The sequence below is a fragment of the Trichoderma atroviride genome, chromosome 2 (genome assembly GCF_020647795.1).
Source record: "Trichoderma atroviride chromosome 2, complete sequence".
Classification (NCBI taxonomy): domain Eukaryota; kingdom Fungi; phylum Ascomycota; class Sordariomycetes; order Hypocreales; family Hypocreaceae; genus Trichoderma; species Trichoderma atroviride.
The window spans coordinates 980,968-996,595 of record NC_089401.1 but is presented as its reverse complement, the minus strand read 5'-3'; the positions used below and the strand labels follow the sequence as shown (position 1 = coordinate 996,595).

Here is a 15,628-nt window from a genome sequence, read left to right as displayed (position 1 = left end):
GCATTGTCGAACATTCTACTGTGCTTCTTCGATGCCACTAAACGCTCCATTCTCTTTACTGGCTTCGTGCGAACTCGTCCGCCCCATCGGCGGATACCATGGCAGACTAAACCCAAAACCACAGGGTGCTTACATACGAGTCGACCAATTAGACGGGGCTCTCCAATGCATTCAGAGCATTAGTAAGATGATCGCATGCCCGACATAGTTCTGGATGCACTGTCCAGCAGCCAGACAGGTGGGCGCATCTCTCCTCCCTACATACTTGTACTAATAATAACCCAGGCTTTCGGGTCAAGGCCCGGACGAAACCATCAACGTTGCGTGTAGCCCTTGTACGCTGCCTCGAACCAAATGGACGACTTCTCGGACCAACGACCCGCACGACGCATGCGGCTGGGGACCAAGTCGTGCGCCGAATGCCGCCGCCGAAAGGTCCGGTGCGTCTTCCCGCCAAACAGCTCCGTCTGCCACGGATGCTCGCTCCATCAAACGCCGTGCCAGGCCCAGCAGCCGCGTCCGAAAGACGGTGGCCGGCCGGGCCATGCGCAGGCCCCGGGGCTGCTTCAGTCTCAGTCCGTGTCTCAGCTGGCCGCCGACAACGCGCTGCTGCGCCGGCGGGTGGCCGAGCTCGAGGACCTCATCAGCGGCCTCTGCGATGCGCTCGAGCCAAACGATGAGGCGTCTTCGGCCTCGGCCTCTGGCGCAGCCTCGTCCACCTCAGCCTCCACCATCGCCTCGTCGACCAACCCGGCGGACATCAATACGAGGGCGATTCAAGTCATCACGAACCTCAAGAACCACGGGCTTCTGCAGAAAGATGTGGCGCTGAGCTACAACTTCGGGACTGCTCCTATCGATGCTATTCCCATCGCTGCTCTTCCTAATCTCGGCGTGGCTCCTGGTTCCGGCCCTCCCTCTTCGCTCCTCTCTCCAGGCTCTCTCGACCACGAGTCGTCCAGCAGTCCGCCAGACCATGCGGACAAGTCCATCACTGCGGTAGATGCGCCTCTGATCAGCCTCTTCCGAGATGCCCTGCTCATCCGGGAGACCGAGGGCGAGCTTTACGACGACCCCGAGGATCCCTCCATGACCTTTTTGATGAAGGAATCCATCAGCTCGTTCAAGCCACCCATTCCCGACCCGGAGACGCTTCGTCTCATCCTCCAAGACTCAAAGTTCTTCTGGCCAATCTGGCCGACCTACTTCTTTGGCCCGGACTTTTCCAACGCCATGCACGTCACCAGCCTCGACGTTGCTGAAGCGTACCTGAGCCAAGTCCTCAACTACAGCCGCGGCGTCGATTTCTGCAATGCAATCCTCTTCCTCACTCTTTGCATTCAGCAGCTTCCCCGTCATTGGAAGCGCGCCATCATCTCACCCGACATCTCCCGGCAGGTAATCATTGATACGTATATCCGCTTTGCCCTTGTCCTCCTTGCCGTCGAAGGCGAAGCGAGCCCACAAGCTGTGCAATGCTACCTGCTCCTCCACAAAATCCTCGTCAACATGGGCCGGCCGCAGAGAGCTTGGATGGCCATCCGCCACGGCATCAGCGCTGCCACCGTCATCGGTCTGGACAGGCTCGATGAGAATGCGAGCATCCAGAACAAGTCCCTGTGGGCCCTGACCTGGCAATCGGAGCGCCAGCTGTGCATGATGCTCGGATTCCCTTCCGCCATCAGTAGTCTTGCAACCAAGGATGATGCTTCCATGGCCCTGATGCTCTCGCCCCCACAGGCGGTATTCCGTCGCACATGCGTCATAATGGGACGTGTTATTGACCGCAATCAGAACTCAGACGCAAGTCCCTATGCGACAACCGTGCAGTTGGATCAAGATATGGAGGAGTTGAAGAAGACCTTCCCTCCATCATGGGCTGAGGAGTACGACCCCAGCCTGACCATGCCCCCAATCTATTTCCAAGAGGCTGCTCAGATATTCTACTACTCGACCCTCAAGCATATCCATCTACCGTATATGCTCAAGGCCAAAACCGATCGGCGCTACGAACACAGCCGATTGTCCACCATGGAGGCTTGTCGAGAGCTCATCAAGGTCTATCTCCGCCTTCGAGGCTCACCCAAGTCAGAATCCGTCCAGTGCGAGCTCATGGACTTTACCATGTTCAGCTCCGCCATCACACTCATTCTAGCAATCTTATCCGGGTCGCCCAACACCGAGGGATCACTCGGAGCAGTTTCCTACTACGCGGAAGAATACCAGCTCATAGAGACACTCATTGGGGAGCTGAGGAAAACAGACAGTATACTGGAGTGTACGGTGGCACGGCAGAGCGCACAAGTGCTAGAGACACTTGTAGCCGCCAGCTATGGTACATACAATGTGCAAGGCGACTTTACGCTTGTGGTGCCGTACTTTGGAAGATTGCGCATCAGCCAAGGTACGAAGCCCGCCACCAACGGCCATGCTACCACCATTCCCAGCAGCGTCAGCAGCCATAATTCCACTCTTGCAAGCCCGAGCATTGCATCGACGGTGGAACTGTCTTCGCTGCCGCCGAAACAGGTCCCGGGAGATCCGTTCTACATGTCCCAGCCCGCAAACACCATCGAGTTCAGTTCCAACGAGTTCCTGAATACGACTTTTAGTGACTTTGACTTTCAGATGGATCTCACCCAGGACTGGTGTACGATTGTAGACACAAACGTGCAGTATGACTGGAACCAATTATTCAACGGTACAAACAACATGGAACTCCGGTAGGCTGAGGCTTGCTCAACATTATGCGATACACGATGTATTTGAACGGATTATGACGTATAACGGAGTTTGGGGGCTTCATTGATGCTTTATCGCTTTCTTGTGTATCTGTCCTGCTGTCACTACAGCACTGTATATGTTACTTTAATTTAATCGCTTCACCATCTAGCTACGGATTGTAATAAAAGTTGACCAAGTCATTGTTTATCTCCCTGCAATTGGAGCAGCAGCGCATATGTTTTTTTTTTCGCTAAATGCCGTGAATGCAAATCTACAGACTTGGTTTGAAAGCCATGTCTCTCGTGCTCGGAGTCGCGACACCAGTTACAAAGCACAGAGCGATATTCGACACCACGTCACCACAATTCATAGAGCACTTTGCGATTTTATTTAAAAGACGTAATTGTTGAAATGAAACTAGATGGTAAAATGATCTTGTTTTGCATGCAATGCCTGCTCGAATTCGTTATCAACTACCTGGTACTCGTCTTCCCATCTATCAATTACTGCAACTCTTTCTGTAATGTAATGCTTCGCATGAAACCTTTTTTTTTTAGCTTCTCTTTACTTTGTTCTGTTTGGCCAACATGATCCATCCTATCACCGGAGTAGCTGCTTACCATTGATGCCCGAGATGCCGGGGTAGCGCTGGCATTGTCAAGACACGGTGTAACACAAGCAGCCGGATCTAGGTCCCGCTACGGGTAAGATTCAAGGTAATAATTGCGCCCTGAAGGCGTAGCCATAACTCTTCGTCCAGGGTGGTTTGAGCGACTTCATGAAACTTCAGTCGCCCTCAATGCTCTATAGACCCAAGCAAGGCTCTCCTAAGAACCGGGCTGCCCGCCTACAAGAGGAGGATTCCCTTGGGCACCTGCAGACGCATTGAAGTGCTACGCCACCCGGTTTTGAGGCTGAGCTTGGGCTGCGCTGCCTAGAGTAACCCACCTCTGGAAGCTGAAAGCTGCCTGATTGAGTCATAAACGACTGCCTCGAGCTTGCAAGATATTCGGAGAGTTCTTGCATAGTCAACACGGCTCATCCAAGAATCATGAACGATGGCTGCTGGCATCACCTACTTATGGAAGCTCACGACATGCTCGTTCTCCGTGCCTTTCCGGATCTTTGGCTATCGGCTGTCCACTGGATTTTGGTTTCGATTGGTTAAGGACGAGATAAACATACCTTTCCGAAACAATGTAAGTTTAATAAATATACAAACGTCGAATTTAAATTGCGGCTCTCTAACACTCGTTCTGACCTACAGCATAACGATAAAGGCTTGTATTCACACGAGCCTCTCCCAAGCAAGAAGCACATCCGTCTGTTCGAGCTGCACCCAGGATCTGAAAACGATTCGTTCTGCGGAACTTTCCGCGTCGTTTCCCTAGACTCCTTGAATGACTACGAAGCCCTATCATATACATGGGGCAACCCCCGCATGACAGACACGATTGATCTAGGCGACGGCCGTTGCCTTCCCCTCGGCTCCAACTTGAAGAACGCCCTACACCACCTCCGAGACAGAAAGCAAAAGCGAAAGTTATGGATCGATGCCTTATGCATCAACCAGCAAGATATCGAAGAAAGATCACATCAGGTCCAGCTCATGGCCGAAATCTACCAGCGGTGCAAGTCGGTCGTTGCCTACATCGGCATGCCAACGCCCGACTCGCAGCTTGGCTTTGAGATCCTGTCGTATCTCGCAAACAGCAATACGCAAATCGGCGACGACAGTATGCCGTGGAATTATCTAAATGGCAATGATGTAAACGCTGCGCTGCGAGACATCTTTGAGAGGCCATACTTCCAACGCGTCTGGGTCGTTCAGGAAGCAGCTCTTGCGCCGCAGGTCAGGATGCAGGTAGGCCACCTGTTCTTCGAGTGGTCCGGCGGAGCATCAACACGAAAGTTCCTCGCGCGCATCAAGTTGGCCGAGCTGTCGCCGTCGTGGCAGCAGATTGCGGAATTGCGTGACGCTGTCGATTTCAGGCCCATCCGTGAACTGCTCGAGCAAAGCCTAGCCGCAGAAGCGAAGCGCAACGGGGTCATCGAGAGCCCTTCCCTCTTAGACGTAGTGCACTCCATTCGTCACAGGCAAGCCGTAGACCCACGCGACCGCATCTATGGCGTTATGAGTCTCGTCACGTCGGCGGAGGTGGCAGAAATGGTGCCAGATTATAGTATGTCGTGGGAGGAAACCTACCAGCGGTTCTACGAGTTCGCCCTAAGACAAGTTTCCATGGATTCCGGTATTACTTTAGAGGGTATACAGAGAGCGAGTATACAATAAGTGGATTTAGAGTACATAGATTTGAATCCAACAACTGGAGGTTTTTATGTTATTAAGCCAATTAAATGAAGCACTCTAATGCTCTAAAACTCGGTTGGGAAGCCTGGATAGTAACTTATTCTAGACGCAAACTTGAAGAATACTACCGCCTTCATGCTGAGATCCAACCAGAATGATACAAGGAATGTTGGACACTACACAGAGAAAAGAAGCAAAAAACCGCTGTCATCTAAGGCAATCTCCTCCAGTTTTGTCCAATTCCTCTCCAAGCTCTCCTAGAGAAAATTCTGCCATTTCTTCAACCTCGGGGCCGGCAAATTTCTCTTCACAGCTGCCAGCCGCATCTCGGACCTACGAAATCGTTCTCGCCAGCGGCGTGCCCTGAGTCTTTCTTGATTATGGCATCATTCTGGTTGAAACTAAGCTCGAGATCGCTCTTGGCGAAGTAGCCGATGAAGTCATTCTGGTCGACGATATCTTGACCACTTACATTTTAGGATCCTGAAATGCCGCCGGGTAGAAATCCGGCGTAGAAGCCCCTTTCGTATTATAAGCAATACGTCTGCGACTATCTCAGTAGCTCATGCCTCGAGAGTAAATCTCCAAAAGAGACTGCGGCGAAGTATCAGGACGTGTTCAAGACACTTGAAGGGAAGTTGCTGGACTAAGCTCTAACCGCTTTAAGCAACAGGGTTATGAACAATTGAGACACGAAGACATGCGCATCGTATACGTGTATATGCATACAAATATCTAGAAATTATATAAAGAAGCTGGAAAGCATTAATACTACGCAGACAACACAGACTGGTTCAAGCCTTGTGGTGCGCGACAAGGTTAAGTAAGACAGAAAGAAAGAAAGGCAGCAACCCGATTCGACAATCCAACTCTATGCGAACATTTTAAACAATTGGCTCTGCAAACGATGAGGATAAATAAATAAAAGGCTTGGGTCAGTCTTGAAGACGTTGTGATGACTTCATGGCTAGTTGGACCTAAGAGGGCTGTTGAGTAGTCGCGTGGATCCACCCAAGCGCAAATGATCAATTTTATCAAAGTCTAGCAATAGTAACAGGGATGGTAATGACATAAGTCGTTATACCGTAAGCAGAATTGCGAAACGCGTTTCAGGCGCTACCTAAGAGGTAAAAGTAGGTCAGAATAGGCTCCTCGTATATTTCGTATATGCAGTTCTCGCCAGGATCTAGGTTGTACCTAGCGTAGCTCCACTACCCAGAAGCTTTCAGACCACAAAAACTGCAAAAAATAGGTACTGATTGACAAAACTGCTTTGAAATTAATTGAAGAGCAACTCAAGGCCATGTGCAAAAACTCAAACCAAATAAACCTACTCGACTAATAGTTCCATGGACACAGTCACTTTGCACTCAAGCAATCAGTTGATTAATTGAACTTTTTTGAATTCAGAATAGAAAGTGGTATATAGGCTCAAGAGTTATTTACGAGCAAGTTATTAAATATTTACACAGGTGCAGCACATCCGAATGAGGTGGCCACGGTACCTCCAGGTCCGAAGATGGTGATGAGACCCTCAATGGCGGCCCAGGAGCCCATACCAGAGCAAACGAGACCACCAAGGAAGTAGATAATGTTCACAATATTGATGTGCCAGTTGACCATGAATCCACGGGTCCAACGCTTCATACCAGAGTCGAGGCGGGTAGTCACGCCGGTAGCTGGGTCGAAACCTTCACCAGGCAGAGCAGCGTCCATCTTGACACGGTATCCAATGTACAAGAAAGCGGGGAAAGTGTAGGTGAAGTTGAGGATCAGGAGAGCGCCGACAATACCGGAGATACCGTTGATGTTAGGGACGGCAGCACCGACGATGAAAGCAAGAGCCCAGTAAAGGGGTCCAAGGGCATACCACAACCAGCGACCCTTGCGGGTGGTGATCGGGGGAAGACCCATAATCTCCTGGAAGACCTCGACGTAGACAGTCTTCATGCCGACGTTCATGTACATGACTAAAGGATGAGTAGGTTAGCCGCTGTTCAAATAACATACATTTGGGATTGAGATGATACTTACGACAGGCAATAGCTCCTGTGATCAAACTCAAAACGTTGTTCGCAGTCTGCAGGGAGAATGGCTGAATGACGGTGTTGATGGTGGAAGCAGAGTACTGTCCATAGTGGCCGTAGACGAAAGCACCGAAGAAGATGTAGACAAGGCAGATGAAGGTCTGGGCGCAAAGCATACCCTTCCAGAAGTCCCAAGGATGACGCATCTCGGCAAGGAAAGCGATAAACAGGAGAGCACCACCGTAGCTGTACACCATCTGGTTGATTCCGTTAAACTGGCCAGCGAAACCTGTAGCTTGCTGCTGGTACTGATCGGGAGGAGGGCCAGCAAATGTCTTGATGGGCTCGATGGTCTTGATCCGAGTGGAGCTTGTAACGGCCTGGTAGTCAATGGGAAAGTTGGCGCAAGCAACCATGATGATAATGAAGGAGACAATGTTGATCCAGACGGACAAGTTGGCAAGCCAACCAATGCGCTGCAGAGAACGGATGCTACCAAAGACCATGCCGACCACCATGAAGATGACGAGGCAGGCAATGTAGCAAATGCTCTCACTGGACAACTGGGCGATGATCGTACCACTTCCCAGAATCAAAACAGCGACTGTCATGAACTGTTGGATGGCCTGAGCGACATTGATGAAGTGACGAGCAAATGATCCGTAAACTCGGAAATAGGTATCACCGAAAGAAACCATGGGGAAGCGAGATGAGTCGAGACCAAGGAAGACCTTCCACAGAATGTAGCCAGAGAAGGCAGCGGCAGCACCAAATACAATGTACAGAGCAACACCAGGGCCATATCCGACACTGGCAAAGACGAAGGGAGTTGATGACCAACCCAGGATATCGGTAGTGATGAGATAGAACATGGTACCCCAACTGGCTGTTCGCATGGCACGAGAGGCCTGCTTCCATTCCGCCTCGGTGGCGGCGCCAGAATCCTGGGTTGTGAGAATACCAGGGTTCTTCTCATCAACAGGAGAGTCGGTACCGCTGTTTGCAGCAGCCGCCTCAGCCTTCTTCTTGTTCTCATGGTGGATACCCTTTGAGAAACGGCCCATGAAGACACTCTTCACGGTTCTTGGGCCATGCTCCGCCTTGAAGGTAAGGTTGGCTTGGTGTTCTTCTTCTCGCTCAATCTTGGCCCAGTATTGGTATTCCTCGAAGGTGACTGTGGGGTCGGTACGGGCAGCGAAACCCCAGACTCGTTCCCGAATCATCGGGGGCTTCTCGAGCTCTGCCTCGGCATCAATGGCTGTGTTGATGACATCGTTGTCGATGGCAATAGGCTGTAAGCCACCAGTGGGCTGAAGAGTGGCCATGGTGAAGGTTGATGTTTCTGTCCTAACTCTTGAGAGAGAGAGAGAGAGAAGAGGAGGACCAATGGAACACACACCACAACAACAACAACAACAACCAAGGTTGAGGTGGTGGGAGAGGAGGGGGATATAAGAGGATGAGAAGGACTCAAGGGGATGAGCTGAGAGGAATGAAGAAAGCGATTGTTACACGTGGGAGGAGCAGGTCTTTATCAATGAGGCTGGGGTAGGAGACAGCTGGTATGGAAATGTAACCCTCCTACATAAACGTCCTCGGAGCAAGGCCTGGGGTTCTCCACCTCTCGAGTATAACCCCGACACAATGATTTGCAACAACCAACCCTGGGTGAAGATAATGCCACTAGCGCTTCAGCTCAGGCGTTTGAGAACTTCTGTTCATCCTTCAGCCATCGAGCGAGACCATCTTAGTCGGACCGCTTACCCCGGAGAAGGGGGCCTGGGTTATCTCACGATGCCATGCGATAGAGGCAATCAATCCGGTGACGCCTAGTAGTCGTATCCACCCCCGCGCGACAAACACGCCAAAGGCCCCCAGCCGATAGGAGAAACGGAGAGGCCATCGCGAGAGTTGGGCTCCAGCACTGCCTGTGCTACAACATACAAGTACGAGTACACCGTGGAGGCGAAAACCAAAAGTTCTTCCGCACACCATCTCGCCTTGCCCAATTCGACGGGCGTATGTGGAGGCGGTATTCTGGAAACCCACGTCGATCCTAGAAAAGCAAATAGCGCAGAGCATGCGGCGTGGCAAGGGTTAGTCCAGGGCCTGTGGACGGATAAGTCGGGTTCTTTTGCTCTTCGCAGGCCAGATAACAAGCAGCAGAGGCGTTCTAGCAACTCTATACGGTGGGATGTTGGCGAATAATCGGATTCTATTAGCTGCGGCAGCTCGAGCTAGCAGAACCAGTAGCACACGAGCAGGAGGGGAGGGGTTTGATCCGTGACACTAGAGGGGGTGCGCTTCTCAAGCGTCGGCTGTGGCTCTGGCCGGGGCAAAAAAGAGCAAACGGGTGGTGTGCCATTGGACGGCTGGAGCGAGGGTTGGAATTTCAGCGATATTGGAGAAGTTGCTTGCAAGTATGAGTTGAGATGGAGTCACGTGTCAGAGGAGGGCGTACAGTATGGCTCTTCCCGGCCTCATTGCGGAGAAAAGGGACAGGAGCTGGTCCATACTTGTACATACTGTCTGCTATCTCGCCATTGGGCTGCCAGCGATCAAGAGAGACCATTCGCGAGCGCGTCTAACAGTCCCTGCTGCTATTAATGCCTATCTACAGAGTGGAGGACTATACAGAGTGGAGGACTATACGGAGTGGAGGAGGCAAAACGGCGAAATGACTCGCCACAACCGAGTGGCGCGCGGGGAGAGTTGTCTTTATAACAGCTTGGAGTTGCTGGTGTTGACACACGGGTATGACGATGGTTATTTCAATTTGACTGATTGTACGTGATTTCTAGGTCCAAAGGAGAGCGAGGCAGCTCGGGTATCGACGCGATGCTGTTGCGCTCCATATAGCTTGGATGCACGCAATGCTACAGTACATACAGCAATGATTGCAATGGGGGGGGGGGGGGGTGGGGGTGTGTGAACCAGATGCCAAATTAACACCAACCGCACTCGTACTTGTGCAGCTACAGCAAAGTCTCGACATACAGTAGATGACGCTGAAATTGCTGCGACAACAATGTCTGTTCGTACCGCGCTGGCGGCTCGATTGTATCTCCAACAACACCCCCCCCAGGGTATTATCTCTTACTTGTACATTACAGTATGGGTACGAGCGAGTTGCAAAGGTACCCTGTCAAGCGTGAGACGCATCTATCCATTCTCGTGGCAAAACACCGAAAGTTCTCCATACCTCCCCGGGGACCCATAACTCATTGGTTTATCAAAGCAGCGAGACCGAGGCATCGTCTTTGAATTGATACAATACATAGATAGATGCAAGCTATCGCCGCCGACTGGACAAACTCAAAACCATCAAAGGATGCAGACATGGAAGATGTGGCTGCAAAGAGCAAACCTTCACCGCAAAGCCGCATGAAAGCGAACAATTCCAACATTCTCAGAGGCAGCCAGTGATGTCACCGCCTCCTTTTCTGTGCCATCTCCCCGTCCAATATGGAAAGCAGAAGTTCCTGCAAGCCGTATCGCGCCTCTCGATCGTCTCTGTAAGAGCCGTCTTGGCATCCGTCCCGTCTTGGCTCCGGGTCTACGTCTCACTTTTGGGCAAGGCCGCTGCTGCCACTGATTAAAACTCCGGCGCATGTGCATTGTTAGGCCCCCCCTCGCGCTCTCTGGCTTGTGCCAACCACTGCCGCTAGTGTTCTGGAGGGAATGGCAGAGCAGGATGGGCAGAGTGGTGGCGGCGCCGATTCCCAATCCAGGAACACGCACTTGACATTGGCAAGAGATAGCGGGGGACTACGAATCGCTGCACCCTCGGGAATCTGCGATGATGGCGCTGCCAAGAGTCTTGTCGATGCCTTCAACAGCCATCTGCCGCGACTGAATGAAACCTCAACCACCAGTCGCCAGGAGCAGGTACCTACTTGTGCCACCTGTCTCTTGTGTGGATGGATGGCGCCGATCTCACGGCCACTCGGTTCAGCATCACCACCATCCTTGCAATGTTGGATTTGCCTGTTCCTTAATCTCGCAGCTCTATCTGCGAGGCCACAGCAACAGCGAGGGCGACCCTCTACAGTCCGCTTTTTCGTCTCTTCCAGCGGAACTTTTTGCTCTGTGGCTTGCCAAAAGCGCCTACGGACTAATAATGGCAGGAAAAATTCCCGTCTTTGCCGATTAGCTTACGCCCTCCTTGGCAAAAGTTCCCCACAGCTTCCCCGGATATTGTGATGCCGCTGGAAAGTCCGCCTGCTCTTCGCGGCTCGCCAATGAGGCTCTCTGGGCCGCCGCTTCGCCGTCTTATCAAACACGTCCCGACCACTGCTTTGCTCGAGAACGGCGACCGGGATCATTTAGTCGCTGACCGGCCGGGGCCTAGGCCAGGGGTGGCCACCTTCAGGCCTCTAGCGCAGCCATTAATGCAGCGCCAGGGCTGGCGTCTTGAGAAAGACTGGGGTCGTATGCATCGTACCGACTCCGTACATCTCGTATATCTGCGTACCACCTACCAAGACGAGATGCTCCGGATCATCAGCAGGACGACATACATAATGCAGATACAGTACCACCGGATGCCACTGAGCGGTATCGTATCGACGAGATGAATTTGCACATATCTACGATGCCGCGCTGCACTGGGAGATGAATAAAGTCTCGACAGAGTCTAACCGACGCCATCGTGCGCTGCCAAAATCAAGCTTGATGACAGAATTCTGACATTTAGCCATGCTCCAGAGCCGGATACACGGAAAGCAAAAGGCTATTACTATACGAAGACCGCCTGCTATCGACGACTAAAATACACATAATCCCTAGCTTAGATGCCGCGGTTTCGTCCGTCTTCAGCCACCAAAGAAAGAAGCTCCAAGAAAAATTCCATGACCGAGTACCGCGGCGCCTCCTTTTGCCACCGCCAAACGCCTCCCCCAGAGTAAGGATGGCCTCGCCGGATCCGAAGGGTGAATCAGGCTACGCCCGGAGATGTTGGCGAGTACATTCCTGTACTTGCCCTACACCAGCTCGAATCGACGCCGTGTCGTTGCTAGCCACGGTCGATCAAGGCGGGCCATCAGGCCGCGAGAGACGGTAGTCGGTGGTGACCTTCCTTTCCCCGCTTAGTCGGCGTTTTGATAGCCCTTCGGCGCCACATTGTCGCGAGGCCAAGTCTGCTACGGCCTCAACTCGACCATTGTATCGGCGCGCAGGCCTCAGCCACCAGTTGAAGATTCATTGTGCTTTGAAGCTGTGGCTTCTGCCTCGAGTCAGGGCTCGCGACGCTTCTTTAACTAGCTGCATCATCGTCTTTCTTTTTTCCGACACGATATGCCGAGTTGCTGGGAGCAAAAAGCATGGTGCATTGCCTCGCTTCACCCCAGCTCTCGTATCGCCTCTACACGTAACGAATTTAGAACGAGATACCGATTGCCTTTTCAGTAATCATCCCCATATAGTGAGGATATTGAATTCCCGTCACAGGACCCTTAATCCTCCAAACTCGGGACTCTAGCTGAATTCAGTAATACGCAAATTTGGTGGCAACTGCATTGATAACTCCTCTTTCAGCAGTGACCGAGCTCATGGGTTATGCCATCTACCAATAAGCATGCGGGATTCATCTGATGGACTATATGAAGTATTATTGGAAGCATCGTATAGAGGGCCTGAGCCTCCCAATCTTTCAAAGAAAGAACAGGACATGGTACAGTACCCCTTCTTGGCATGATCCCTGTTAGCAGGCCTGCATGCAGGTAAGATAACGCTTGCGTGCCATGTGGCCTGTAGTATCGTTTGTGGATATTAGCCTGGCAGAAATGTCACCAACCACTAGGAGAAGCAGGGATCTATCGTCTTGGCCTCTCCCAGGGATACCACCATCTTGAAATGCTCCCAATAGAATGGGCTGCCTTTGCCGGAGCGAGCATCAGCGCAAGCAACTTTCCCCAGGCAGCCAGCGGCCAACTTAGTTGCGCGATGTTGGCTCCCCGGCTTTGCTTCCGAGGGATACAGTCTTGCATCCGTGTTGCTAGCCATTGAGCAATCCTCCGAGCAAGCACATGATAATGTTCCGCAATCTTTGCAACCTGCCTCATTATCTTGGCAGAGCTGAGATGATGTGATCAGAATTGCTCCATCTTCTCGTTTGATTTGGACAACACAGCCTGATTCTAAATCTTGATGAGCCCATAAATCATTCAATACAGTTGTATACACCGATACCGTCCACCGACCAAATCAAAAGAGCCTATCAAAAGCGCAGTCCATATCTCAAATCCTGTCAAAACTTTTGCCTCGTGTCATTCGCCATCCATTCACTACATTGATAGCGCTAGTATTATTCCAAGGAAAAATCTTCCGACTTGGCACTTGGCATCAGCCTCGTTCCCTTCCACTTGGCACGCTCATACGCTCACATACAGTATCATTCATTTCATCAACTCATACACTCCCTGCCCTTTTTTCCAAAACGTAACATTACATACATACATACCCAGGCTCGGAGCAAACCAGAAGAAACTTTTTAACTACTACCTAAGCTTAACTCTTACATAAAAGGCAACTCTACTTTTCCTTACAGCATGTAAATCGCAAAAAAAGTCCGCTGCTTCCTGCACCTGAGACTCCATCTCTACAACCACCCATTCCCTTCCGCCTATTCATAGACCACAAGGCCATTGGTGTACTCACAAATACAAGGGGTGTGGGTAACCCAGCATTCAACTGCAGCATTCAGGTTGGTATATTTTAGTTAGACCGAAAAGCCAGACAGGGCCCTTTTGATTGCCGCTATCCAAGGGAGGGGTGGCCCTTTTGGCGCTTCTGTATGGGGGGGGCTTGTTTTTGGGTCTGCATGCTTCCCTTGGATGTTTTGTGAGATATTTATTACCACATCTCAAATAATCAAAAGCGACGACTAGGTACCGATAACAGGTGTTGACAATTACCTAGCAATAATACTACTTGTAGGTAGCAATAAGCAACCACTGATGAATGACCAATACGCTCCACTTGATGATATCTGTCACGTTGATACGCCACGGGCTTCCAAATCACTCGAATTCGTATACTAGGCAGTATAGTAACATGTTTATTGACTCAGCGCTACAAAAAAATCCAATAGCTTTCGTAAATATAGCACGCTATAGACACATGATCTCATCGCCGAATCCTCCATCAATCCATGGCCCAGTGTCTATCCAATAACGCTTAGAAGTTCATCTCAAACCTGCTGGGTTCGGGGGGGTACGTATGGCCTAGGCATTATTCGTTGGCTGAGCGTCCAGATATGAGCTTGCCATTTTCTCGATTCTCTCACGACGTTATTCATGACTGGGCGTTTAGACATGTTCGCTCGATCCTCTCACGAACATTGCGTACAGCAGCTGCTGCATTCAAGACCATTTGCACTGCAGATATAGCATCGGCCACATCCTGAGGCGCGTTCTGGAACTGTATCACAGTTCGACGTTGATCGCATGTCAGCACCTGAGCTGCCTCAGATGGACCCGGATTCGAAGACGAGCTATAAGTCCTGATACGGAACGAGACAACTGAGATGGATTGACTCTCTCCAACTATGATCACTTGTCTGGGTCGAAGTAACAGAATCCTGAACCGATCAGTGAAAATAGGTCTGCCTAACTTATCTTGAGGCGGAGGATCCTGATGAACCACATCCCGCAAGACAACAGCTGTCCAAGCGTCAGGCGTCAGGTTACACATGTGGTATCCTGGATTGCTATAGATTGATTCTTTAGGCTCATGGTTGTATACGGCAAAGGATGCTTCCACTGGTATCGAATGGACCTCGTAAAATTTGTCGGAACCCACTGTTGGCGACCCCCAAGCTAGATTACGCATTAAAAATCTAGTGAAATCCAGCGTTTCCCTTTTTTTAATGCAATTCATGTTGCGAATCGTCTCGAGAAGACCTGCCCACAGGCGAGAAGAAGAAACGAAGCCGCCGCCAAGGAAAACGTGTGCAAAAGCAGGTTGGAAGCGGTTATTAAAGGTACTCTGATATATTATCTGCGTGATGGGAAATGACTTGGATCCCACGCAGTGTGTCCTATTCCAAGTCAATTGATGTAAGACATTACTTCCTGGGCTGAGAAGGCTTATGGGTATTGGCCCCCTCGAGCCCTCTGCTAACACAGAAGATATCAACACTTTGGAGCATCTATGAGTCCAGTTGCGCAGCGCACGCATGACCTCTTTTGGCATTGTTCCAACAATTTCGTGTGGAGGAGTAAGTAGGTACAGTGCGTCGAGACTATGGTCAATTGCAGCCAGTGTTTCTTCAATCTCGTCGTCGGCCATTGCAGCTGTCCCTGACAAGTTGATACTGAGGGCTTTTGGACATAATCGCAGTACATGCCTCACGGCGGCGGGTGCCAATTTGCTGAACTGCGCAAAACTTATATGAGTCTGTCCTTTGAATGCCTGGGCAAGTAGCGCAGGGCAGATTGAAAGCTTGTGGGCATTTTCAAGACAGTACTCCCAGATCAAAGGTTTGATGTGAGGCAATTCCAAGACTTCATGATCAGTGATGTTTTCAGTTGATTGAAACAAGTAGGGTAATCTCGCAATGCAAAGA

General features: G+C 51.0%; 4 protein-coding genes across 4 annotated transcripts; 3 read left to right on the top strand and 1 right to left on the bottom strand.

The window, feature by feature from the left end:
- Window positions 1-257: 257 nt before the first annotated feature.
- TrAtP1_003027 (uncharacterized protein) lies at window positions 258-2,939 on the top strand. Its single transcript, XM_014087642.2, has one exon. It carries the CDS (start codon window positions 355-357, stop codon window positions 2,725-2,727), a length of 2,373 nt encoding a protein of 790 aa, XP_013943117.2. The 5' UTR covers window positions 258-354; the 3' UTR covers window positions 2,728-2,939.
- A 785-nt stretch (window positions 2,940-3,724) lies between these two features.
- Window positions 3,725-5,078, top strand: TrAtP1_003026 (uncharacterized protein). The gene is made up of 2 exons (XM_014087641.2): window positions 3,725-3,923; window positions 3,992-5,078. Exons 1-2 carry the CDS (start codon window positions 3,783-3,785, stop codon window positions 5,015-5,017), a joined length of 1,167 nt encoding a protein of 388 aa, XP_013943116.2. The 5' UTR covers window positions 3,725-3,782; the 3' UTR covers window positions 5,018-5,078.
- A 1,345-nt stretch (window positions 5,079-6,423) lies between these two features.
- TrAtP1_003025 (uncharacterized protein) lies at window positions 6,424-9,607 on the bottom strand. Its single transcript, XM_014087640.2, has 2 exons — window positions 7,070-9,607; window positions 6,424-7,005 (listed from the first exon to the last, which is right to left on the bottom strand). The coding sequence occupies exons 1-2, from the start codon at window positions 8,385-8,387 to the stop codon at window positions 6,500-6,502; spliced, it is 1,824 nt and encodes a 607-aa protein (XP_013943115.2). The 5' UTR covers window positions 8,388-9,607; the 3' UTR covers window positions 6,424-6,499.
- A 1,136-nt stretch (window positions 9,608-10,743) lies between these two features.
- Window positions 10,744-11,265, top strand: TrAtP1_003024 (uncharacterized protein; the record flags this gene model as incomplete). Its single annotated transcript, XM_066111714.1, has 1 exon — window positions 10,744-11,265. One exon carries the CDS (start codon window positions 10,744-10,746, stop codon window positions 11,263-11,265), a length of 522 nt encoding a protein of 173 aa, XP_065967793.1.
- Between the last annotated feature and the right edge of the window lie 4,363 nt (window positions 11,266-15,628).